The sequence below is a fragment of the Megascapheus bottae genome, chromosome 25 (assembly GCF_031878675.1).
Source record: "Megascapheus bottae isolate mThoBot1 chromosome 25, mThoBot2.hap1, whole genome shotgun sequence".
Taxonomy (NCBI): Eukaryota; Metazoa; Chordata; class Mammalia; order Rodentia; family Geomyidae; genus Megascapheus; species Megascapheus bottae.
The window spans coordinates 15,681,269-15,707,549 of record NC_143533.1 but is presented as its reverse complement, the minus strand read 5'-3'; the positions used below and the strand labels follow the sequence as shown (position 1 = coordinate 15,707,549).

Below are 26,281 nucleotides of genomic sequence, written 5' to 3'. Positions count from 1 at the left end.
TAGGCAATCTCTGTGAGAACTACTGGGCTGCTAAGCAGGGTGGCTTCCATAGCTCTGCTGCCACAGGAGCCTGGTGCAGCCGCTTCCTGCTCACTATCCTGACTAGGCAGACACTAGGTGTGGAGTGTGGTCACGTGATGAGCCACACGATGTTTACCATGCTAAGAAGACACTGCCTCCTGGAGTGGGGTTCCAGGTTGGAGAGTTAATATGAAGTGACTGGCTTCTACAATGTCCCTAGCTATTGAAGGAGGATTTCTCTAGGATTCTTTTCTCAAATATTACTTTAATGACAATCTGTTACTAGCCTTGCTGGTATGGGGTGGAAGCCTGGAAAAGGAGGGGAAGGAATAGCAGGTGGAGCATGTAGGAATGCCAGCTGCTGCCTTCCATGGAGTTCCACAAGTGATTCACCAGCCACTTACTGGAGAAAACATTCTGTGGCACTGATAAGAATAGCCAGTGGGAAAAGGTGAAATAGGAAAGGAAGATCAAATACTAGAAAGGTCAGGTTGAATATTATCTCACTCCTGACTACTTGTGTGGCTTTTAGGAAGTCATCAGGCTGGCTTCCCTGAGCCACAGCTCCCTGGGCAGAAGAAAATAAAAAGGAAAGACTCAGGGCCTGCACATAGCCAAAGGCACTGTGAGTTGTCCTCTGAATGACCCTTAGAAACCAAACACAAATCTCAAGCATTCCACAAAAGATGTTCAAAATCATGTAAATATCAAATGCATATAAAGAGAGAGACCCAGGCGGGCAGCTGTGGGCAGCGTCAGCCTGTCGACGATGTTGAACCTGCGCCCAGACTTCACCCTGTGGAAGTTTCTCCTGTGCTTCCCGGCTCCTGCATGGCGGTGCTGCAGTCACTTAGCCAGTCTACACTAAGCTCCCTAGAAGCCCCAGCACCATCACCTACCATCAACTCAGTGGCTGCTGCTGACTGACAGAATAATAATACTCAGTACCCTGTGCTTGCCAACCATTAGAAGACATACATAAGAATCTAGAACAAGCCAATGACCTAAAACCAAATGATACACAATTATAATAATTTTCATGCCTCAGAAGCACGTTTCCAAGAGATTTAAGCACTCCCCTAGGCAGGGGGCACTTAAAGGCATTGAGGTATGGCCAGACTGCATTAAGAATGCAGAGGGAAATCTCCACTTTGACAAAAAGTGTTACAGTAGAAAGTTTTAGTGAAAAGAATTGCGTGTACTTCTAGGAAATCTCTTCCAGACCTCACTTGTATGAGCCATTTGCAAAAGAGCCCAATGCTGAGTCTGTGCCAGGGAGCACTGTTGGAAAGGAGCCCACTCCGAAGACTTCCTGGAATTCCTGCCTGCTATTCAGCAGCTTGCTTGGCATAGCTGGTGCTAAATAGAGGCACACATCCTAGGGTAGTGCTAGAAAGGCAGGAGCTCATTGGTGGGAAGGTAGTTTGTGACTTATGACTTGAGCCTTGAAAACATGACAAAAGGGAATAAGAAATATAATCTAAATCACATACCAGCCTCTGTTATTTAAACATACAAAAATAGGGGTTATTAGACAATCTGCTCCAGTACTGCAGTTTGCACTAGGAGCCAGGGGTCCACAGAAGAAACGACCAAGTTTCTATCCTTCTGACCCTGTCTGGCAGGATCTAACTTCTCTTCCAGGGAATCCTAGCATTACTGGGCTTTAATTAAAAACTGATAAACTACCTCACTTATTAGAGGCGTTATATGTGTATGGATGCTTAATATTAGTTTAAAGCAGTGTTGCTCATGGAAAACTGGATGGACAAGGGCTATGGAGGGAGGGGCTCTTCCGATCACCAGGACGAGTCATGAATTCTCACCACCACGTATCCAGGGCTGCTTCCTCAAGTGCAGTGAGCCAGACCCAAAGGAGTATAGGCTCAATGGTTTCCCTCATTTGTAATAATCAATGTTGAGATAAAACTATTAGTGGCTTTGATTATCTCTCTTCATTTTCATATCCCACATACTTCATTGAAATGCCCCTGATCTTGGTATTTAACTTTTGTGAAATACAAATAATTAGAAACGTGCAGTTATAAACTACACAAGATATATCGATTTTGATGTTTGTTTCATTTTTACAAAGTTATGAAAGATGCTTATGCAAGTTTTAAAACACAGTGCCTGGTGCAGTGACTCATACCTATAGTGCTTCCATCTCAGGACATGGAAATTGGAGGGAACCTGGTTTGAGACCCCATCCTGAAAAACACACTGGGTGTCAGGGCATGCGCTTGTGATCCAGTTACATGAAGACATTAAGTAGGAGGACGAATGTTCAGACCCACACAGGCAAAAAATATATCTAAAATAAAAAGTATTATGGGCATGACTCAGGTGGTAGAGTACCTGTCCTGAGTTCCTCCAAAAATGTTTTAAAACAAATTTAGAACAGCCTCAAAAAGCAAAAGGAACTTATTTACTGGTACAAATCCTTAGAAACTTTGTTCTTTCCATACACATGACAGAAGTTATGACTGATTAATCTTGGCTCCATTTTCTTACTATCCTGAAGAAACCCAATCTCAGCCGAGGAGAAGACCCCAAGTCAAAGCCACCTTGAAGTGAACTCCTTTTTTAGTCTCTTCCTGATATTTAAGCCACTGCTTATGGGAGTAGCACACACACATCTCTCCAGCAGCATGCAGAGAGAGAAAAACTTACAACCTGTGACCCTAAACACCTCTCGAGGCCGCAAAGCTTCACTTGACTTTCCTCATCTCCTGATCTGAAGGTATTCTTAACTCTGAAGGGAGGCTGCACATTACATAATAGGAACTGGGGAAATGACAGCCATGGCTTGTGATGGGGAAGAGGAGGGAGGCACACCATGACCATATCCCTTCACCTTCTCCGTACAGGGGACTGGGGCAGCTAAGTGCTTTTTGCCAGAGGTCACCACTGCCCCCCATCTTCATGCTTACTTTAGTACCTTCTAGACTCTTGATTTATGCCTACAGAATAACTAGAAAAACCATTAGCTTCCCATAGAGAAGGAAGCTTACTGTGGTAAGTCCAGTTGTGCAATGCTGTTAGGGGTCACGTGATTTTCCAGTCACTCCCTCCTTTGGCCATGCTGTCCATGCATGTCCATGGTCCAGGGCTGTGCCACTTTCTTAAGCTACCTCATGGTGGAACCTTATCCTTTCTGATGCTTGGGAGAAAGCTGTGGGTGGCGCCTGCACAATTTGATTTGGTGTAAAAATACACACCAAATCTGATTTCTGTTACATTAGGGCGTTCTCTGACAAAATACACAGAACGAGAAATGAGGTGAATTGTGTTTTAGACATATCTTGCAAGCTGGTTTCCCCGAATACCTGACCACTAATTTAAAAAATGGATCAAAACCCACTTCAATTGAATATTTAATACATGAGTTAACGGTCATGTTAAGATACATTTTAAACACTGAATATAAAAATGATTTGTGTTTGCTTACTGGAACTATTTGTAACTCAAGCCAGCATATATAATAAACTAATATTTAAAGCAAATTTACTGTGGAAGGAATAAAATGACTATCTTCAATTTAAAAATATACTACATTCATCAAGTTCTGTTTTTTTTACTAATAGTTGGCTTTTATAATATGAATATCATAACAGTGGAATGCTATTAACAAGCAGAAATAGTTTAACTCATTTTTAAAATGTGTAATATATTTTCCCTTAAAAGGAGTCATTGAAAATATAAAAATGGTAATATTCTCTTAGGGAAAGGCTCAAATTTATCAAGAATGAAATGTATCATTTTTCATAAATAGATGAAGTTACTCTTTTTTTGCAAGCTTGAACTGGGCCTTGAAGTCAGGGTCTGCACACTGTCCTTGAGCTTATTTTGTTTAAGGCTAGCACTTTACCACTTGTGCTCCAGTGCCATTTCCAGCTCTTCCTGTTTATGTAGTACTGAGGAATTGAAACCAGGGCTTCAAGCCTGCAAGGCAAGTACTCTACTAAGGTACATTCCCAGCCTATTACTCTCTCCTAAATGCCATCCTTGCTATCACAAAATGCCTTGCTCACAGACAAGTACCTGGGACTGGCCTCCAGACACATGCAATGACAGCGTAATGATATCCAACAAGTCACAGAGTCATAGTAAAGCAATGTGACTATGTGGGCCTTTATCTGCCTCTCAACAGGAGAGGAGAGAAAATCATTTCACTTGATTGCTGAAACCTGAAAGAGAGAAAGTGAGTGAGAGAGCACATGAGAGAGAGAAAGAGAGAGAGAGAGAGAGAGAGAGACAGACAGACAGACAGACAGACAGACTTACTTTTTGGCAAGCAATGTGTTACATAGGAACCGGAGAGGTCATGATAATCATTTGCAAATAATCTAGCTTTTTTTTTTTTTTTTGCCAGTCCTGGGGCGTGAACTTAGGGTCCGGCACTGTCTTTGGGCTTTCTCAAGGATTGAGCTCTATCACTTGAGCCCACAATACCACTTCCAGCCTTTTCTGTATATGTGGTACTGAGGAATCGAGCCTAGGGCTTCTATGCATGCTAGGCAAGCACTCTACCACTAGGCCATACTTCTGGCCCAGTCTCCTTTTATCTTAAGAAAATTCTCACCATTCATTTCACCTCTCAGCATTAAACACCTACACAATACTTGGTGGGTATGTGACAACCACTGCCATGCAGTGAGTGGCCAACAATTTTATTACAGAAAAACAAGGACAGCTTGCCCTTCTCTTCTAATATGGGGAGACTCTCAGTGATCCCCACAGGTGAGCAGGCAATCCTGCGCTGCATTACAGGTGTTTTGCTATTAACTCCTCAAACTGTTCCATAGAGCAGGGTATGTCACATAGAAAATAAATGATAGCGCCCAATATCAGCAGGTTGAAAGAAACATAAATCAGTGACAGAAGCAGGTGATGTAATGATTCTGAAATTAAGTAGAGGGATTAAAGAAATGGATCATGAAGTTGAGCTATTGGAATTAGTCACTGGATACTAATATAAAAACATAGAAAAGCACACTTCAATGTCATCTTGCTTTGCTAAAGTCTATTCATCAAGTCAAGGTTTTTTTTTTCAAGTGGTCAAGAGAAATAATATATCCTATTCCTGGAAAATGTCTAATAGCAAAAACTTAATAGGCCTGATTTTACTTAATGCTTCAATTAAGGAAGTTTGTTAGGAAAGGGAGAAAAGGAATTTAATAATGTTGCCCAAGTCCATTTAAAAAAAGACAAACAATGGATGGAGAATTCTAAATTTGTCACTAGTGAACATCACAAAGCTGAAGGAAATGAATATATAGGAACTGGAATGGTTGAATTACTGAGTCAAGAAAAATGGAAGATTAGTAGATGATTGAATGAAGAATCAATGAAGAAATCCTCAAATTGGCACCAAGGATTCCAACAACTCCTAAGGCATCAGTTAACCACGACTGGAATTGTGAGAACTTTAAGGGGTTCCAGGCTAAAAGCAGGAAGCAAAATTTCCCTCAGGGATGGAATGTGAACAAACAATCTTTGTGTTGGACATGAAACACTAATGTTCTACTGAAGTGACTAGGCTCATGGAGATAGAAAAAAAAATCTCGAGGAAATACAAAGAATACTGATTTATAAGTGAAGAATTCAACAGAAAGATAACTGACAAAACTCGGAAACTGGGTTTCCTTGCATCCCCTGCTGCTCTGTGGTGGCAATGTTCTGTACCTATTAACATAATTTTAATAGCTTTCTGCATCTTTGAGGAAAAAGCTCCACAGCAGAACCTTTGATTGCAGGCATCTCACCTGATCTTGCTGTCCCTCCCCACTCAGGTCCTCCCAGGGTCTGATCAGGCATGCTAGCCTGCCTGTGTCTCTCCCAGGAGCACTTTCTTCTCAGAAATGGCCTTCTGTAAGCCACATGCTTTCCCAGGAGTAGCCGTTGGGTCCTTCCAGAAGCAGGTGTTTTTGGTATTTTGTTTTGGTTTGCTTTTCATGAGAAATGGTAAGCAGAGAAGATTATAAGGCTAGGGTGCAAGATAGTTGATTTTAATTAGGATTGATTGAGCACATACACTAAGCAGAGCCAAGCCTTGTACTAGATGTCTAATGATTAAACTTACATTTTTTTTTACCAATTCTGGGGCTTGAACTCAGGGCTTGGGCATCATCCTTCAGCTTTCTTAAGGCTAGTGCTCTACCACTTGAGCCAAGTACTCTACCACTAGACCACACTTCTTTTTGGGGGTGGAGGAGAGGTGATGGGGGAAAGACCCTATGTTTGGGGACTTGCTGCTGCTGCTGCTTCTCCTTCCTCTTCTTTTGCAATAGGGTTGTTTTCTATTAAAGTTAGCCTTTATGGTGCGATGATTCTGTATGTTTAAAATATATGTTATTTTGTGCAAATGTCCATACCTGAATTCTTTAATCTAAAACCAGAGACATACAGGTAATATATTAAAAGGCATATATCATAATTAGTGGAAGCTTTAATCAATTCAAAAATAACCCAAAACAGAATGCATTTATTGGATGCATTTTGTTTTTGATCCAATCTGCTACTCTTCTTTTGACTGGAGAATTAAGTCCATTAATGTTTAGAGTTAAAAGAAAAAAATCTCAGGGCTGGGAATTTGGCCTAGTGGTAAAGTGCTTGCCTAGCATTCATGAAGACACAGGTTTGAGTCCTCAGTACCACATATATAGAAAAAGCTGGAAGTGGTGCTGTGGATCAAGTGGCAGAACTCTAGCCTCGGGTAAGCCCAAGGCCAGTGCTCAGGCCCTGAGTTCAAGCCAGGACTGGCAAAAACAAAAGACGAGAGAGAGGGTGGAGAGAGGAAGAGGGAGAGGGAGAGAGAGAGAGAATATCTCAGTAGATTGGATCCAAGAAGAAACACTTATAGACACACATTAGATGCAAATAGCAAGATTTTAAATGCCACAGAATTAAAGAAGGAGCTATATTATAATGGAAATCAGAAAATCAGAAGAAAAAAATCAGAATTACTTCAGACCTCTCCACACAAACACTCAATGCAAAGAGAGCCTACAATGTTATAATCCAAGCACTGAAGATCAACAACTCCCATCCAAGAGACTTACCTACCTAGTGAAGTTATCATTTACATTAGATGGTAAAATGAATACCTTCCATGACAAACCTAATTTAGAGGATTTCATGGTAACTAAACCAGCATTACAAAGAATTTTAAAGGGAAGAATACAATCTGAAGATGACAAAAAATTAGAATATTCTAAACCAAAAGTTTGAAATTATGTTCCCAATCCTTAATCCAATTTAAGTCATAAATAGATGAAGTGATCCGTTTATCTCTTTTGACTCCTTGCTTTATTCTAGTGTTCTCTTTCAGTTTACAGTTGGAAAATATTTGATCTGATTTCTAATTTGACTGATGTGTTATGTTTATTCTGTATCAAAAAGTTTTAATAAAGTTACACATTTTGGAATTTCATTTGATGATACTTTGGGTTAAGACTTAATAGTCTAGTAATACCTATCCTTTACCCAATTGTCCCAAATTTTATCCTTGCTAACTTTGAATCTAAATGTGAGGCTATAGACATGACAGTGAATAAGAAAGAAACGGTCTTCTTCTGATGGGGGAGACAGATGGCAACACGCTGGCTTACGTCACCCTGGGAAGCTCAATGAAAAAGGACAGAACAAAGATGGTGGGATTACACATGGATTTCTTGAGTTAGGAGTTGAGGGTTACTGATGTGGTTTCTTCTCCTTGTTGATTTTTAAAGGAGGAAGAAGAGGACAGAAACAACTCAGAAATGGAAGAAGCTTCTTCCCTAGGGCAGTGGTTCCCAGGGCAGCTTTTGGGAACTGGTGAGAAATGACTAAATTTTCCATGACTTGTACCTTGTGAACAGGAACCCAAGTTGCCAGGTATTTTGCAATGAAGGCTCAGGGAAGATCTTCATAGTTAATCATTTTCCTGCTGCTTATCATGGGTTCCTAAAACTATGCTGGAAACACATGGAATAGAAAGCATGTATTAGGATTTCCTATACTCAGAACTTAACCTGTTTTACATAGACACACATAGACATCTTGCAGGGATTTTAATGTATCATAAGCAAGTCAAGAAATGGCCATCGTTTACTGCTATTGTCTAAAATTTGACCTTGGACACTCACTTTCATACCCTTGTGCTTGGCAGACACCACACATATACAGGAGTATGAATTTATAGCAGTTATCTAAGCAATGGGAAGTGTGGGTGCCAGTGTTATGTTACATTTTTTAGTATTATCATACCATGTATTTTTTCCATACTATGTATTTTTCCTTTAAATACTGTTTAAATGATAGGTGCACTTGGCTTATTTTACTGTTGAATTTCATGTTGGGAAAACAGGGCCTGAAGTTTAGCCTAGTGGTAGAGTGCTTGCCTAGCATGCACGAGGACCCGGGTTCAATTCCTTGGTACTACATACATAGAAAAAAGCCAGAAGTGGTGCTGAGGCTCAAGTGGTAGAGCTCTAGCCTTGAGAAAGTCCAAGGACAGTGCTCAGGCCCTGAGTTCATGCCCCAGGACTGGCAAAAAAAAAATACTAATTGGAAACTGCTATCATTTCATTTTCTAAAGCTTTAAGACCAATCTCATTTTAAGGAGAAGAAACCTAAGAAGGTGGAAGCATGTCTACTAGCTTCTGCTTGACAGCCTTGCTGGCTCAAGAATAAGTATTCCTAGCTAGATATAAATATGCTCAACAGACGCATATGAAAGATAAAAGTAATAACTCGGGCTGCCAGTGACTCATGCCTGTGATCCTAACTACTGAGGAGGCTGAGATCAGAATCAAGGTTCAGAGCTAGCCTGGGCAGAAAAATCTATGAGACTCTCTATCTTCAATTACCACCAGAAAATAGAGCTGTGGTTCAAGTGGTTGAGTGGTAGAGCACTAGCCTTAAGCACAAAAGTTCAGGGACAGCACCCAGATCCTGATGCTCAAGCCCTAGGACAGGCACAGAGGAAAAAATAAAAAATTTTAAAAAAGAAACAAACCATTCTTCAGTAAACTAGTTGTCATCATTGTTAGCAGCTTATTCCCAGTAGCTGAGAAATGAATAGCTTAGTTTTGCTTTCAAATACCAGTCACTGGAGATCTAGAATGATAGATCCATTGCTCTTGTAATTTATTTATTTATTTATTTTTTTGCCAGTCCTGGGCTTGAGCTCAGGGCCTGAGCACTGTCCTTGGACTTTCTCAAGGCTAGAGCTCTACCACTTGAGCCTCAGCACCACTTCTGGCTTTTTTCTATATGTGGTACTGAGGAATCGAACCCGGGTCTTCATGCATGCTAGGCAAGCACTTTAGCCACTAGGCCAAACTCCTGGCCCTGCTCTTGTAATTTAAAAAAGGTGAAAAAAAATACCTTTGGATTAACACTTTAGAAGAAAACTTCTATCCCTATAATGCCAATTTCCATTTTCTTTCTAGCTATAGAGGATGAGCACATATTATCTAACATTTTGTCCTTTCTGCATTTGATAAATGTCAATGCTGTCACCTATCAGTCATCCATAACAAAAATTCAACAAGCTTTCAACATACTCCATAAGCTGCACCTGCTGACAGCAACACAAGATTAACTTTCAACTTTTTTTTTGGGTGGGGAATGGGATAATCAGGGTACAATGTGAAATACACTAATTTAGAAGAACATTACAGGAACACCAAACCTTAATGTGTTATTCACATTGCTCCCCGGCTAAAAACTGGGGAATTTTATTGAAGAGCTAAAATGGAAAGATAAGACACTCACCAGCAATTACAAAAAACTCAGCATTCTGTTGGGCACTGGGTATTTCAAGAATACAGAGATTAATGGATCATTTCTCCTCAGCCAACACCTCTGCATCAGCTGTCATGTGCAAGACAGTTTGCTTTTTGCTGAGAGTATCTTGTACACTAAATCCCTGCTCTTGCCCTGATAATTCTTAGACTATGATTATACCACATCTGCTTTCAGAGCAGGGAGTACATTTGCAATTGTGCTCTATGGACTTGCCTTTGATGGGAAGAACCAAATATTACACACAAGTAGAGAGGGGGTCATTTTAGAGAAGGCCAGGTCACTCAGGCTGTGCAGAAGGCTGGGTGTGAACATGTAGGAGACACAAGCTCCTTAAGTATTTTCAGGCAGAACCGCATACCTGAATGAGAAAAGGAGGTATACGGAGGCAAAGCTGGGGGACTCTAGCACCAACCTAAAAGCAGATGATGATGAAGAGTAGAAAGTCACAAAGTTAACTTGCGGAGGGTTTATAAACCAGATCCTTCTCTGTGTCTATTTTTAAGTGTGTGTGTGTGTGTGTGTGTGTGTCACAGAGAGAGAGAGAGACAGAGACAGAGAGAGACAGAGACAGAGACAGATCCAGATCCAGAGAGAGAAGCTACCTCGTGTCCATTTCATGACTCTCAAGGATAACTCATGGAAAAATGCAAATTTCAATATGTGAACTTCAGAGTGCACTTATATACTGCCAAAGAACGGCAGCCTGCCGACTTACCCTATTTTTTTTTTCTAATTGGGACTTGGCTGAGTCTTCAGTATAAACTATACCACTGTCTATCCATTTATCCACCCACTCAATAAAGACTTATTACAGCTAGTAGGTGAAAGACCGTCTTAGGTGCTAGGAGGAAAAAAGATAAATAGAAGCCATTCCTGTCCTTGAAGGGTCAGTGTCAGGAGGGCAGTCTCGGCTTGAGAGAACAATAGCCTAAAGCACATTGATTGCAGCAACAGAATCTAGATCACTTTTTCTTTGTCAATAAATTTAAAGGGGTTGTAGATAATAATCAATAAAGCAGGGCCTTGCACACTGTTACCAAGGAAATACTTAACTCAATTCTTTAACACTACCATCTCTGTGCAGTTTGAGCCAAGTTGCATTCTAATTGTGCAGGCAGAAAAAAAAAGATGAAATGCTTTAGTTCCTCATATGCCAAGATGAAATCATCAATCTCAATCTCTGTGAAAAATGAAATGGCTTTTGGAGAAAGGACAGTGAATTCCATCAGTCTCACCAAGGCAGTGCAGTGTGTGAGATGACACAGGAGAAGAGCAGTGAAGTTCAGAAGAGTTTATGTAGACACAAGGGAGAAGATGAACCTTCTCTGTCACTTGGGTGAGGAGTAAAAAATAAGATACATTAAGCTCACATCACTACCAGTTTTTTTAAAATATGTAATAGAAGCCTGGCACAGAATAATGCACTTGCTTGTTATGTCAGTCTTCAGCTGACACGTGAGCATCTAGGTATTGTAAATAAGACTGCCTATTGACAATTCAGTCTATAAACATAAGGTCTTCAATTGCTTCCACTCTTCCTATATCCCAACGATACCCCTTCCAACTAGGATAGACAAATACAGCTCTACTAAATCACATATAAATATCCTACATTTCTAGTATTCACCATTTACATTCAACCAATAATTTCAAAGGGACAGTTTTATCTACCATCCTCTAATTTAATACAATAATTTGGACTCCATGGCATTCCAGAGAAAAGTAAAGGGAAGAACTGGAAGAGAGGAAAAGAAGGGGTGATACTGCCCAAAAAGAAATGTCCTCTTTCCCTGACTTATGTAACTGTAACCCCTCTGTATATCACATTTATAATAACATTTTTTAAAAGGGAGCCACCTTTTAAATGCATTTTAATAACACAAACTATTGCTGTTTTAAAAGTCACAATTCTGAAGCATATTAATTTTGTAATTTCTTACTAAAAGACACAAAAATGAAAATGAAATTCTACTCAAAACATTGATACACAAAATTATATTTAATGTATATTATATAAAATGAACTATATTACTACAGGATAGGTACAGGAGGGGGAAATGCAGGAGAATGAAGAGATGACACTGACTAAGAAGCAGTATATACATAAACCCAACATCTGGAATTGTCACCTTTTTGTACAAGTATTTAACAGTAATTTTAAAACTTACTGATACACATGTATTAAGACCTCAGATATAATACATGCAGGAAACAAGTGAAAACACTAAAAAACAGCTAAGACACACAACTGTAGAGTTCCAACACACATGCTTCAACTCATATTACTCAATACTTTCCAATCATATCTTATACAAATAGTTCTAGTAGCTTGGAGACTGTCTTTAGGGAGAGGCTGAGACAATGACTGAGAATTCTGCATTTTTTCTCTGGTAATATGATTTAGGAGAGAAGCAGAGTCCAAGAAAGATCAGTCAATAAATTATTCAATTTTTAGATCAAGCTCATTTAGTGCCAGTATTAAGAATACAACTTACAAAGTAGGAGTACACTGTTTAAGATAAATTCCTGGAATGCATGGATGGAAATGTCACCAAGAAACAAGTTAACTGGTTCAATGAACATGTGTTAATAGAGTACCTAAGAAGAGCACATCTGGATCTACATTTCTATTTTGAGAATCTGGGTAAGTGAGACACAGTTTGTCTTGAGCCACTTAGAAATGGTTCACTTAGAAATTAGAATAGCCACAGGAAATACACATCCAAGTGTGAGAGTCTCACCACAAATTGCACGTGAGTGTCTGCAGTAGTGATACACTAGGTGTGTTACCATTATTTTCACTCAGTTTTCAATGAGGGTGAAGGACATACATATTCAGTATGTCAATGTCAAATATAAAAAGGTTCTAAAAGCAACAAAAAACCTAGGTAGAAGCAGAGTAATCTATCTTTCTCAGAAAATACTTCTTTGGGGTCACACCTGGAAACGTCATGTCTACAAACATGGACATTTAAAAAAAACAGTAAGAAATTAACCCCCCCCCCCGAAAAAAAATCCTCAAAGAAACAACCACCCCATTAATAAGCAGGATAAAGAGTTAAAAAAGAGACATTTCTGGAGAGGAAATAAGAATGGACAATAGACACATGAAGAAATGTTCAACATCTCTTGCTATAAAAGAAATGCAAATCAAAACCACATTGAGATTCCACCTCACACCAGTTAGAATAGCCATGCTCAAGAAAACAAAGAAATAGTGGGAGCTGGAGGAGATATGGCCAAAAGGGAAAACTACTACACTGTTGTCAGGAATGTAAACTTGTTCAACCATTCTGCAAAGCAATATGGAGGTTTCTCAAACAACTATACATTTAACTACTCTATAATCCAGCAGTCCCATTCCTGGGCATTTACCCAAATGAACACAAACAAGGCCACACTAAAACTACCAACACAACTATATTCATTGCAGCATTATTTACCACAACTAAGATATGTAACCAACCCAGATGGCCCTCAGTAGGTTAATGGATCAAGAAAATGTGGAATATATACGTAGTGGAATTCTATGCTTCCATCAGAAAGAATGGCATTGCTCCATTCATAAGGAAATGGAAAGAATCGGATCATAGTAAGTGAAGTAAGTCAGACCCAAACCAACATAGGCCTCATGGTTTCCCTCATTTGTAATAAATTGTATATATCTAGGACAGTCCTAGCAGAGGATCACAGAAAAACAATAGCTGTGTACAGATGACTATTTAAGATGATACTAATAATCAAAATGGTCTCCAAGATATGAAAATAAGAGGTTTTTCTTCATTGTATTTTTAACAGTTGTGCATTATGTGAAGTCATTTTTTTTCTTTCATTCCCCCTGCCGCTTTGGTCTATCTGCTATTGTCACTGTTTTTGATTTTGGTGCCTTGTATCTTGTATATACGTTTATCTGATTTGAGGAGAGGAAGGGAAATAAGAAAACAGCCAGGCAAAGGACAAAGGGTGAACCAATGCAACAGCGATCCTCATTAAACACTATGTTGGAATGAACTTTACAACAGGGCCAGGGAAGAGTCTGGGTAGAAGAAGGAAAGTGGGAGACAAACAAGAAAGGGGGGAACAATGTGTGACAAGAAATATACTCGTTACCTTACGTGTAACTGTAACCCCTCTGTACAGCACCTTTACAATAAAATTGAATTAAAAAAAAACAAACAAAAACTGTGAGCTCATTTGAACTAAGGATTCATGTGTGGGAGCCAGAGTCCTAGGGCTCAAGCCTATTGAGTAACAACTAAAGTAAAAAGTGAAATAGCATCCCAAGTTCTTTACACAGTGTTGGAGGGTGTTAATAAGTTGATATTTGTTGGTATTATTTTTCTTATGATCTATTATTACCATACTACCCTAAATAAACCCATTATATTCCACTTCAGCACAAAGAAAGCTTCTGTGTTATCTATACATAACAAAACCATCATCATTTTCTAAAGGATTCACAAATATGATACATCACCAAGAATACAAAAGAGAGAGAAACTGAAGAGAAAGCTGAGGGTGGAAGAGCTTATTTGTGGAAAGCACAAATAAGCAAGGTTAGTGAAACATCACATGCTACAGGAGTACTGAGCCTTGAGGCATCATCACAGCCCTACAACATCTTAAATCTTATCTCTGCACACTTGGAATAAAGAAAGCAGCTTTTATCCTTTTTAAAAAAGATATCATTACATACTGTAGACCACTCGAAGGTCTAAAACCATCTCCTGTAACTTTACTAATTTCTTCTGAATAGTGGGAAAAATAAGAAAGCTGATAGTAACTTAATAATGTTACCTAAGGGAGCCCCTTTCCATACCTGCTCTGCATTTTCATTTAATTACAGTTGGAGTGAATATTTTCCTGCAAGTAGTACTTCTTGAGAAAATACATGTTCAATATTTCGTGACTATGTGATCACTGTTTTAAAATACTCTGAATTTCATCCACTAGTATATGTAATAACTTTAATGTTGTGACATCTCAGTTGTTATCACACAACAATCCAAATTTTCTTTTACGATTGGTAAAGAAAGGATGGTTCAAAACCAATCAAATCACAGTGGATGCCAAACTTAAAAATCTAAGCAGGTATAGCCATAGATAATTACATCAAGAGTTCTCTACTGTCCTTATGCCCACGAATCAACAGGAAAGAACTGGCCCCAATCTGGTGAAACTTTAAACATGAATAGGTCGTGTGACAGCAAAACTCATTTAAAGTTTCACTTTCACAGGCATGAGCCACTGGTACACCCACGAATTTGTGGTATAAATTTACAGTTCCAGTCATTAGCCAACAACCATGAACATTATTCTTGTGTAGATAAAATGTGTTATAAAATCAAATAGTACAAATATAAAAGCAATTATAAATTTTCTTTGTATTTCATGTTTCCAAATAAGAAAAATTTGTATATGGCTACTAAGAAGGTCTAAAATGAAAAATTAGCACTTATTATTAGGGGCTACTTATACAAATACAAATATATATACATATATATTTGCCTGATTTCTGTTATTCCTGTCTTTTTAAATAATTTACCTTCAAAACATAGTTGTGTAAAATATGTACTTTTGTTCAAGAAAGTATTTGTGATTGAAATAGAATCTCTTTTAAGTTCTTTAAAATGTTACAATTCACAGAGGAAATTGATAGCCAAATATATCAGAAACAGGACACTTACTTGGCTTGGATCTGGCATAAATGATCTATTGTCAATTAATATTCTCAAACATACTCTAAGTTGTAAAAAAGAAAGTCTGTTGAAAGAGCAATCTAACAGATTTTGTACTTACTCTGTGAGGGGGAACTGTTTGTCATACACTGTAATGCCACTTCTTCAGCCTGTTCCACCCTGGCTGGGACCAGTGTCATCAAACAGCTGCTGCTCTCTTCTATGGACACTGGTTGACTCCTGATTGGAGTCTTAATCAGACTCTTCATGTGCTGTCGAACTTCAGCCAAAAGAACTGCTTGTATTGCTTCAGTTACCTGCAAAAATTATTTTTTTCAAGGAATTATTTTTAGTAATACTAGAAACTGGTAAGAGTCCTAAAAGAAAAAAAATCCGAATATCAGAATTTTGGTTTGAACTGACTTTTTAGAAATATCACTGTCCCGCACTGCTAGAAGTAACACCTGAAACAACTGAAATGTGGGCAGTAAAAACAGAAATTTTTATTTTGAAAATACAGTTCCCAGGAGGCTTTTAAGTCTTTTTCTTCCCAAGTTTGAACTTGGTTATGCCTGCTTGGTTGACACTCTATTACATGAGCCACACCTCCAGCTAGCTTTTTGCTGGTTATTTTTAGAGACAGAGCCCTGTGGACTTTCCTGCTGGGCTGGGTTTGAATCCTGTTCCTCCAGATCTCATCTCATCAAGGAAGACAAGACTGTGTGTCAAAACATAGACATTGGAGTTTTTGATTCAACTGTTAATAGTAACAATAAGTGCAACCTTCGTGTGCTTGTGTGAATATAGAGAGAGAGTGTGTATGAGTACTGGGGCTTGAACGCAAGGGGCGTGGATGTTGTCCTTTAGCTTTTTCACTCATGACTGGTGTTCTACCACTTGAGCAAAAGCTCCATTTCCAGCTTTTTGGTGGTTAATTGAAGATAAGAGCTCATGGACTTTCTTGTCCAGGCGGGCTTTCAACCATAATCTTCAAATCTCAGCCTCTTGAGTAGTTAGAAAATATTATAGGAGGTGTGAGCCACCAGTGCCTGGTCTAAATGCAACCTTTGGAAAAGACACAAATGTTTTGACACTTACGGGCTCACTTATAAATGAAATCTTTGATAATGAGAGAAGTTAAGCTGAGAGCTTTCAACAACATAATACTGTATGGAACTGTTCTGCCCATGCCTGTAAATCAAGGTGGACAGCTTTAGACCACAATACAGCCAGACTGTGGGACAGCCTGCAGTTTAGTTAGTTCAGCTATATGCCATTAGGCTCATGGCTTCCCTCACATTGGATTATCACTTCTGAGCAGGAAAGTTCTCCAGTAACAATACAAATGTGGACTGTGTCATACCTGCACAGATTGGTCTCGCCAGCAGGAGATCAGCTTCAAAAGTGAAAGATCAGCCTCAGGTATACCAGAGTCATTCTTACCTAGAAACACATAGAACACATATACATCTTGAGAATTAAAAATGGTGAAGGTCAATGGTCCTTAAGATGGACTTAGAATCATCTGGAAGCCTGCTTTTTTACAACATGTGGAAGTTGGTTCTACTATACAAACATACATAATTGCATATGTATATATGTACCAATAAACTGACTAAAGGATGGTATACTTAGGGGATGAGTCCAATTGTGAAACTTCTGAGAACAAAAAACTGTTTGACAACATAAATACCAGGAAGTAGAAACATGGGGGGCAGTGTTATACATAAAGGCACATGAATAGAAGAAGAGTAGGGGAAAAGTCATTATATTTAATGTGTACTAGATAAAAATTGAGGGTAGAGGGCCGGGAGTTTGGCCTAGTGGTAGAGTGCTTGCCTAGCATGCATGAAGACCCGGGTTTGATTCCTCTATACCACATACATAGAAAAAAGCCAGAAGTTGTGCTGGGTCTCAAGTGGTAGAGCTCTAGCCTTGAGGAAGTTCAAGGACAGGGCTTAGACCCTGAGCTCAAGCCCAGGACGGGCAAAAAAATTGAAGGTAGAGGTGGGTTTGCGAAATGAAGAAAGATGGTACAAGAGGTGACACGGATCAAGATTCCTTACACTCCAATGGTGCTGGCAAAATTGGTTAAGCACCTCTAGAAGACTAAAGTTAGACCCTTATATGTCACCCTGCACCAGAATTAATTCCAAATGGATCAAAGACCTTGAGGTGAAAAGCAGATACCCTCAAAACTTTACACAAAGGAATAGGAGATACACTAGGTCTCCTTGGCACAGGCTGAAACTTTTTAATAAAGACCCAGAGACATAACAAATTAAATAAAGTTTGGACAAATGGAACTGCATTAAACTGCAGAGCTTCTATATGGGAAAGGGCATAGCTAGTAAGTTAAATAGAAAGCCCAGAGTGGGAGAACGTCTTCACTAGTCATATAACAGACAAAGGCCTCATATCTAAAATATATCAACAGCTAAAAAAATTGAATTTCTCAAAAATAATTCCTCAAAGAAACAATCATCCTATTAATAGGTGGGCTAAAGACTTAAAGAGAGATTTCTCTGAAGAGAAATCTGGACACATGAAGAAATGCTCAACATCTCTGGCCATAAGAGATATGCAAATCAAAACAACTTTGACATTCCACCTCACTCCAGTTAGAATGGCCTTGATCAAGAACTCTAGTTACAACAGATGCTGGTGGGGATGTGACCAGGAGGGATCACTACTACACGGTTGGTAGAAGTGTAAACTCATTCATCCACTCTGGAAAGCAATATGGTGATTCCTCAAAAGACTAAACATAGAGCTCCCCTATGACCCAGCAATCCCATTCCTTGGCATTTACCTGAAAGTCCAGAAACAAGGACATACTAAAGCCACTAGCACAATGATGTTCATTGCAGCACTATTTACCATAGCTAAGATATGGAGTTTCTTACATAGATAGCTCCTGAAATTCATTCCTGCCAGGGTTGAATACCTATCATGTATGAAACCAAATAAAAGATTTCCTTTGATTTGCCCTTACAATCTGATTCCAATCTGATGAATAGGCCAAGCACAAATGCTTCAGTTTGGCTTCTTTTGCTATGTATGGTTTACATTTTCCCTCTTGATTGTCCTTCCTGCCTTTATCGTAATGTTCAGTGGAAATGCTAAGAGTGAGGGAGGGTTCATTTTATTCAAATTGATCCACAGAATTCCGGGAAGTTCCTCACTCAAAAAAAGCATTTATTAAGAGCTTTTACATTCATTAAAAATATACACATTATCTCCCAAAAGACAAGTCCATGAATTAAGGCTCCTTGATGACTAATGTGTATTATCTAGGTATCAGATCCTAGGTGTTTTATAGGGAAGAATAAAGAGGGATTTTGCTGGCAGGAAAATTGCTATTACAACTATTTAAATTAGTATGTTAGCATACATTCCCATTCTGGTATCAACTATTTAAATTAGCATTTTTCCAAGATACTTTTGATTATATTCTTATTTGAGATAGTAACCTATGATTTTTTTTAAAATTTTTATTGTTGGAATAATGTATAGAGGTTACAGTTACATTCACTAGGTAGTAGATGCATTACTTCTCACACATTGATACCCCTTCTCATGTTTTTGTCCCTATTTCCTTCCCCTACCCCCTCCATTATATGTTATATAATTGACTTTGTTTTATCATCTTTATAATCAAGGAAAATGTGCTAGGAACAACTGGATATAATGTAAATAAAGACTACAACAGGAATAGATGAGAAAACCATGAAGTATGTACAATGAATTTGACATAACCAAATGCAGGGCATGAAACATATATGACAGCACAGTGATTTTGAAGTCATAGTTCCCATTTCTTCACAGGCACAGAAGGAAAGAGAAAACTATCTTTTGATCTCTCTCTTTCACTCTCATCTTGTTGACCTGGGGACTCAACCATCAAAGCTAAAGATTGGTTTCAACTGTAACTACTTACTGGCACCATGGGGCACTTCAGAGCATACTTTAATGTGATGTTAAAATTTTAATATGAGATAGAAAATGAGAGCCAACTTTTCTTGGCAATGTCAGTGAGTTAAGGAATTAATTGCAACTTCAGGGGATAGATAAAAACATCCCAGGCTCGCCAATATTACTCAATCACTATTTCTGCTTACAGAAGGGCATCAGGTTCCTGTCAATCCTTTAAAATAAGCGCCGCATAGTAGTATGTGGTTCTTCAGGATTTGGCTCTATAAAATTCTCAAAAATCTTTTTAAAACCTCAATTAAATAGTCCAATATTTCATTTACTAAAAAGTTTCAGATGTTTCAGGCATTTTTTTAAAGTTTGTTTGAAATATATCATTTCTTTTTTAAAGGATGTTACTCACTTTAAACATTTCTATCTAATTACAGAGATACGATTTTTGGCCACAGGGGGTAAAAAAACAAGTTAGATCATATCTGTGTGTATAACTGGCTTACCATTTCTTAAGTAACCATAGAAGCTGGAAAAATTTGAACTATCACTCCCGGGACTTTTCATCTTATTATGTAAAGATTCTGTTTTGAAGGATCTGTTGAAACAAAATGATTAAAAAGAGATTGTTTCAAAAGCCTGAAAAAAAATATATCAAGGAAACAAGCTGCAGATATAGGTCATTCCTGATTAGCAACTTCAGGAATGAGACCTGGTTTCTTTATAAGCATTACCTTCCACATTCACCACTTCTCTCGAGCCCCTTCAACCAACCACCTAAAATTTAACTCCCAACTGAATGGCAAAAAAAAATTTACGTTTCTGGAATTAACTGTGTCTAACTCTTTAGAAGAAGACTTCTGAATATTACCACCATTAAAAAAATATATGTAACTCAGGTTCAGAGACCATTTAGTTTTGTTTTGGGTTTTGTTGTTGTTGTTGTTGTTGTTGTTGTTTTTACCTAGGGTTATACACTTTTGTCTGGGCTCAGAACATGAGCCTCCTATCTCTGACTTCTCAGCGTCTTAGATGGCAGGTATACCCCTCCAGGTACAGCTTATTTGCTAAGGTACTTTTTGTTCAGACTGCTTGAGCCACGATTCTTGTGAACTCTGCCTCCTTAGTTGGAATTACAGGCATGTGTCGTTACACTAGACCTTAAGTTTTGATATCTGTCAAAGGCTTCTCCCCAGGTGACATTAGATTTTTTTCTGGGCCAGTATTTCCATCATAGGAGTCATCAAACACCATTGGGGATATTCTGTGGGCAGGCAGGTAGGGTAGTGATTTTCTTAAAATTCAGGAAGCCATGTGCCCTATTTTAAGCATTCAGGGATTCTCCATCTTCACAACAATATGCTTTTATACTAAGATAATTCAGTTTGCTGGAAGAATTTTGTGTGACAAATCCAATACACACTATTTTTATTTCTCAAAAATATATTAAATGAAATAAAAGGTCTGAAAATAAATCAGCTTGAGAGTGAGTGATTGAGAGGAACAGTGCAATGCTGGCACCTCCATTCCCATTCTAGAATGTCTGAAGGAAATGTTTCAAAGAAAGACTACGTTTGCGACAATTTAAACACTATCTCAGGAAAAGCATCTGGAAAATCTGTAAGCTCTCCCGCAGGGCACCAGTCTACCTCTCCATCCTCTGCTCCAGGGTCAGAAACAAATTGACAAATAATTCTCCTCTGTGGGGTCATATTTAAGCAGACAACATTTGTTAGCATTTGGGTTTTTAGGAACTGAGCAATCTTATACTGACCTATCCCATTTAGCTCATTTTGTAAATGCAGCAAGCTCCAGAGAGATGAAATTCTTAGCCCACAGGCACACGGCTAGTGTGACAACAAAACCAGGATTCAACCCTTGTCTTTTATGTGCCATATTGATTGCGTATTTTTTTTCCTACCATACTTTTGTGGTGTGTGTGTGTTTGTTATCTGAGATTTTTCTGAAACTATATACTTGGACATTTAAACAAAAAGTAGGGAAACTGTCTAAAGAGCCACAGAAATTAACCAGGCACTGTATTCTTATTGTTAGACCTTACAAACTGAACATGAAAAGCCCTATGTTACAGAAATGTTATGACAGAAAGAAGCTAACACTAAGGACTATGGAATCTTTTTGTTGTTCCACCAGACTTTATGAGCACAGGAAGTCTATTCAATGCCTGGAGAGCTACTTTGTGAACTGAGCTCTTGCCAAAGAATAGAAAGGTTGTCCACCATCTACCTCCCAGGAATGGGTGAAGCCAACAGTGTCTCTTCTAAAAGCCTCTCCAACACACAAGGATGCTTTTCTCTGCTTCCTATCATCTGCACTATTTATGTATACTACAAATATATGTCTTATCTTTTTTTAATTTCTGTTTTCTATTTGTTTCATATGCAATATTTTAATCATCTGAATGCATTGCTACCCAAACCTTAAGTTTATTTTCTATATCTTCTGTAGGTCACAGGTAAGGATAAAGGTTCAATAAATAAGCATTTGGGGAACTGACTTTGATCCTGTAAGATCAAACTGTGGAAAACTAAATAGTGATTTATCATTGGGCAAAGAAACAGAGAATTGAGGCTAGTAGTTAATCATACTCTGGAACTGGGTTGGTATTCAGTCTTAGCTGCTTAGGAGTTAAATTAGGTTTTATACTTTCTGTCTACAACCTTAGTATCCTCATTTATACAACTACCAAAATATCTGCAAAATATAGTATATGTTTAACAGTTCTGTCATCCATGTTGCTAGATAGGTAAAGGGATTATACAAGTGACTAGCCAAAATTAAACACTTCAAAAATAGTTATTACTATGAAACTGTACTTTCTATAATGACATACTAGACAGGTGCCATTAAAAAGTATGTCAAGCTGGGTATCAGTGGCTCACACCTGTAATCCTAGCTACTCAGGAGGCTGAGATCTGAAGACTGTGGATTTAAGCCAGCATAGGCAAGAAAGTCCATGAGATTCTTATCTCCAATTAACAACCAAAAAGCCAGAAGTGGAGCTGTGACTCAAGAGGTAGTATGCTAACATGGAACACAAAAGCTCAGGGACAGTGCCTAGACCAGCAGGCACACACACACATACTCCTGCCAAAATATAAGCTCAGTGGCATGACTCGAGATGTAAAAATTCCAACTTTCCTTTTTGTGATGACCTATATCAACATAAGCAATTAAGTATTCCTTGTTTATAATTAACTTATAGAATATATAATGCATTTCTAGATTTGTTATAGCTCTAGTGGTTAGCATTTAGCACTAAGACTCTCTGAACACTATTAAGAGAACAATGGATATCTGTTGAATGAACAAACTTTAAAGCATTTAGATGTCCTGCCAAATTGTCCTCCAACAACAGAAACTTCCCAAACTAAAGTTTTCATATTTTAAACAAGTCCTGTAGTGGTGTTATGGCTCAAAGTGGTAGAGTACAAACCTTGAGCTGAAGAGCTCAGGGACACCACCCAGGCCCAGAGTTCAAGCCCCAAGACCAACAAAACAAATAAATAAGCTGTGCAACTCCCCCACCCATTAGGAAGAAGGAAGACTAGATAGCAGGATACAGAAATAACAGCTTTTTTTTTCATGTCCTTAAGTAGTATAGTCATAATCTCTAGGCATATCTTACCTCTCAATTTCACAGGCCAATTCCAAAGGCAGGTCAACTAATTGGTTAACTAAAAATAGTCTGCTCAACAAATACACTATCGTATTTGACTCTGACCAAGACTCATAATTATTGTCCCATCCTCTTAGTGCTGTGACCTGGTTTGGAACAGTGGCTGTGTATTTACTGGATAAATCCAAAACTTTTCTGGAAAACAAATTTACTCTGGAATGCTCATTCTTCATTTCCGAGCTGCGTAAGTCCCAGCCTGGCAGCATGAGTGAGAAGAAGTCTTCAGTGGCCGCAAGTCCCACAGACACGGGGCCCTGAAGCTTGAAGATATGGAGATGTCGGATGCACAGGTTGTCTAATTCTTTATCCACTCCCCAGGGCAACAGGCAGGACAGAAACAATTTTGCTGCTTCAACTGTGACCTTAACATCAACTCTTCTTGATGGCTGTGGATTTGTCTTCTTGGAGTTCTTCATTTTTTTCTGCCTTTTAATGCAATCATTTTCTTCAGATAATTTGAGGGTATTATCTCCCTGAGCAGGGCTGTCACTCGTAGGCTTGGCCTGTGTCTCAGCCTGGAGTGAACTGCAGGAAGCTTTACTTCTTTTTATTGTCAGTGTTGTCTTCTCTACTGTACTCTTGGCCCGCCTCAGGATGTCACTACCGTAGAAGGAACTGGAAGAGTCAGTGTCACCAAGTGGAGTTGGCAGCAGAAGTTCAACAAGGTTTTCCAGGTTGAAGAGAAGAATATGAAAGCCAATACTGCTCCATTTTGTTTTCACAGGCAAGACATTAAAAGGTCTTGGAAAAGGCTTGGTATCCTTAACCTACAGAGGGAAAGGATCTCAGTGTCAGAATTCTAGTTTTGTTTCTTTTAAGCTATTGTATTAAACACTCCACAAAGCCAAAGTGATATACAAAGAAAATACTGAGTTACACTTAAAAGCAAGTAATGCTGAGATCAGCTAAGAACAAATGGGTCAGCTGGTTTTGCTTTTACCATAAACAGTCCTCTCTACATATTCTACAATCTAGTGTTATTAAAAACTTTTCTGTTTTTCCTAAGGGTTTTACTTGCTAAAGAGATTTGAACTAGGCCTCTGGAAGATGGAACAAGATTTATATCCTCTGAAATACACTCACATCTTCCTATTATAGTACGTGCAGAAATACAGAAAAGAAAAATCTTGTATCCAATTCTTCTCTGTATATAGGAAAGGTCAAAGATCTATCACAGAACGATATACATAGCCATAAGAAGTGTTTAATGATGGGCACAGCTTATCTTTCAATATTCTTTCATGAAACTCTTACTTTACAGATTGTACATGTTGTGTCTTCCTTTAAGGAAAAAAATACCATAAAACAGCACAAATGCAAATGTTTCCTTGTATTTTTATAGTATTTACAGTTTGGTAAAACTTACATAAATTGATTTTCATGTTTTGTTTGTTTTGTTAGGGAATAATTTTCATGTTTTTCTACCTAGACATCCAGAGGCTTCCTTGCTAATTGCCTTTTTCTCAGTGATTTCACTACCAGGAATACCCATTAGTGTATCTATTATTACAGAACACTAAATGACATTGAGAAAACATTTACTATCTGGCCACATAAGTTTCCCTCCCTTGGTCTTGCTACAGTCTTATACTCTTTCACATGCATTTGATACCTATCTGAAGTTCCAGACTCCTACCTCCCACTGGCTTACAACATGTTTAATTTCTTCAATGTCTATATTACTGGTTTATTAGTTGTTTAACTCTGGGCCAACTATGAATCCCTTCTCATTTCTTTTGTTGTTGCTGTCGTTTCTGTCCTGCTAGAAGTTTGTCAATTGTGATATTCATTTTAGAGAATCAACTTTAACTTTGTTTGGCCTCTAAGTAAAATGTTTTTCTTGAGACAGTTTTGCTGAGTATAGGGTTTTAGCTTGACTTACTGTCTCACAGAATTTGGAAGGCATTATTCTGCAGTCTCTGGCTTCCTTTCACTCACTGGAGAAGTCAGCTGCTAGTCTGTCACTCCACCTATCTTTTCTATTTTTTTCCCATTAGATCCTTTCTGTCTTTGATATTCTGCAGCAAACTATGTTTCTTGTGAATACAGATTTTTTTCTCCAAATGAGTCAGAAATAATACGACTCATCTTTTTGAGAATTTTGTCTATCCTGCCATCACCTCCAAGATCAATGATCAGAGATTTGGTCAAGCTTTTCATGCTTTTCTTCTTGTCTCTTTGTGCTCACCCTGGACAATTTCTTCAGAAATTTTTGCCTAGTTTGCAATTTTCATTTTCACTTTTCTCTAATATGCCATAGGTCATATAGAAGTGCGAAGCCTAGATATGAACTTTATGTTACCTGATAACATTTCTGTGTTAGTGATTGGCCTGTTGCTTCATGGCATGTACTCTGATTACCTGGGAATGTCCCATCATGTACTTCCCAGACTCTAGGCATGTAGAGAAGATGCTGGTATTTCCCTAGCATCCCATCACTTTTAATCCCACTCCCAGGAATTACAGGTTGAGCCAGAAGAAAGGTATTGTTTCCAATGAGGAGAGCAAGAGCACAACACAGTTCAACCTCTGAACTCTGGAAAGGCTAGGAGTAAAATAAAGCTGACACATCTCCATGTGAAAGCTCCACCAGCAGGTGGGGAATAGAACAAGGCACACTGGGCTGCCTTCTTTGTCTGAAATCCATACAGACTGCAAAAAACCTACTGAGTCAGAAAGTCTGTAATGTGGGAGCCCAGACGGTGAGCGAACAGAAATTATTCTTTTTCTCCCAACAAGTACCCTAAGTAAATGATGAAATGACTGTCAGCAACAGAAAAGTCAAACTTGAAGCAACCTGATGCACAAAAAATAAAGAAAAATAAATGACCTGAAAGTCTGAAGAAAAATATAATAGGTGTGAAGGTAAAAGTCCAAAACCTTTAAATGTATGTCCTTTATACTGTTCATTGATTTAAATTTCCCTTCTTCCCACTAAGTATAGTGCCTGACACTTCCTTTTCAACCAGATTCAAAAGAGACAAAATAGTTAAACAACACTGGTTTATTTCCTCCCTTTGAAGGTGGAGTTGTACTTTCTAACAACATGTTTTGATAAAACTTCTCTCTCAAAATATAATGGATCCCCTACTGAGTTTGATATAAAAGGCAACCTGCTCAGAGCACAAATGTACTGCATATAATCCATTGAGGAAAATGTTTC

The 26,281-nt window shown here is 38.5% G+C and overlaps 1 protein-coding gene across 1 annotated transcript in view; it reads right to left on the bottom strand.

Annotated features, from left to right (window-relative positions):
- Wdr72 (WD repeat domain 72) overlaps positions 1-26,281 on the bottom strand; it is a 176,730-nt gene that overhangs the window by 50,272 nt on the left and 100,177 nt on the right. The window contains exons 16-19 of the mRNA XM_090358381.1: positions 23,068-23,885; positions 19,925-20,016; positions 16,858-16,937; positions 15,616-15,811 (exon numbers count right to left, since the gene is read on the bottom strand). Coding sequence (XP_090214507.1) covers positions 15,616-15,811; positions 16,858-16,937; positions 19,925-20,016; positions 23,068-23,885 — 1,186 coding nt within the window. The remainder of the gene's footprint in view (positions 1-15,615; positions 15,812-16,857; positions 16,938-19,924; positions 20,017-23,067; positions 23,886-26,281) is intronic.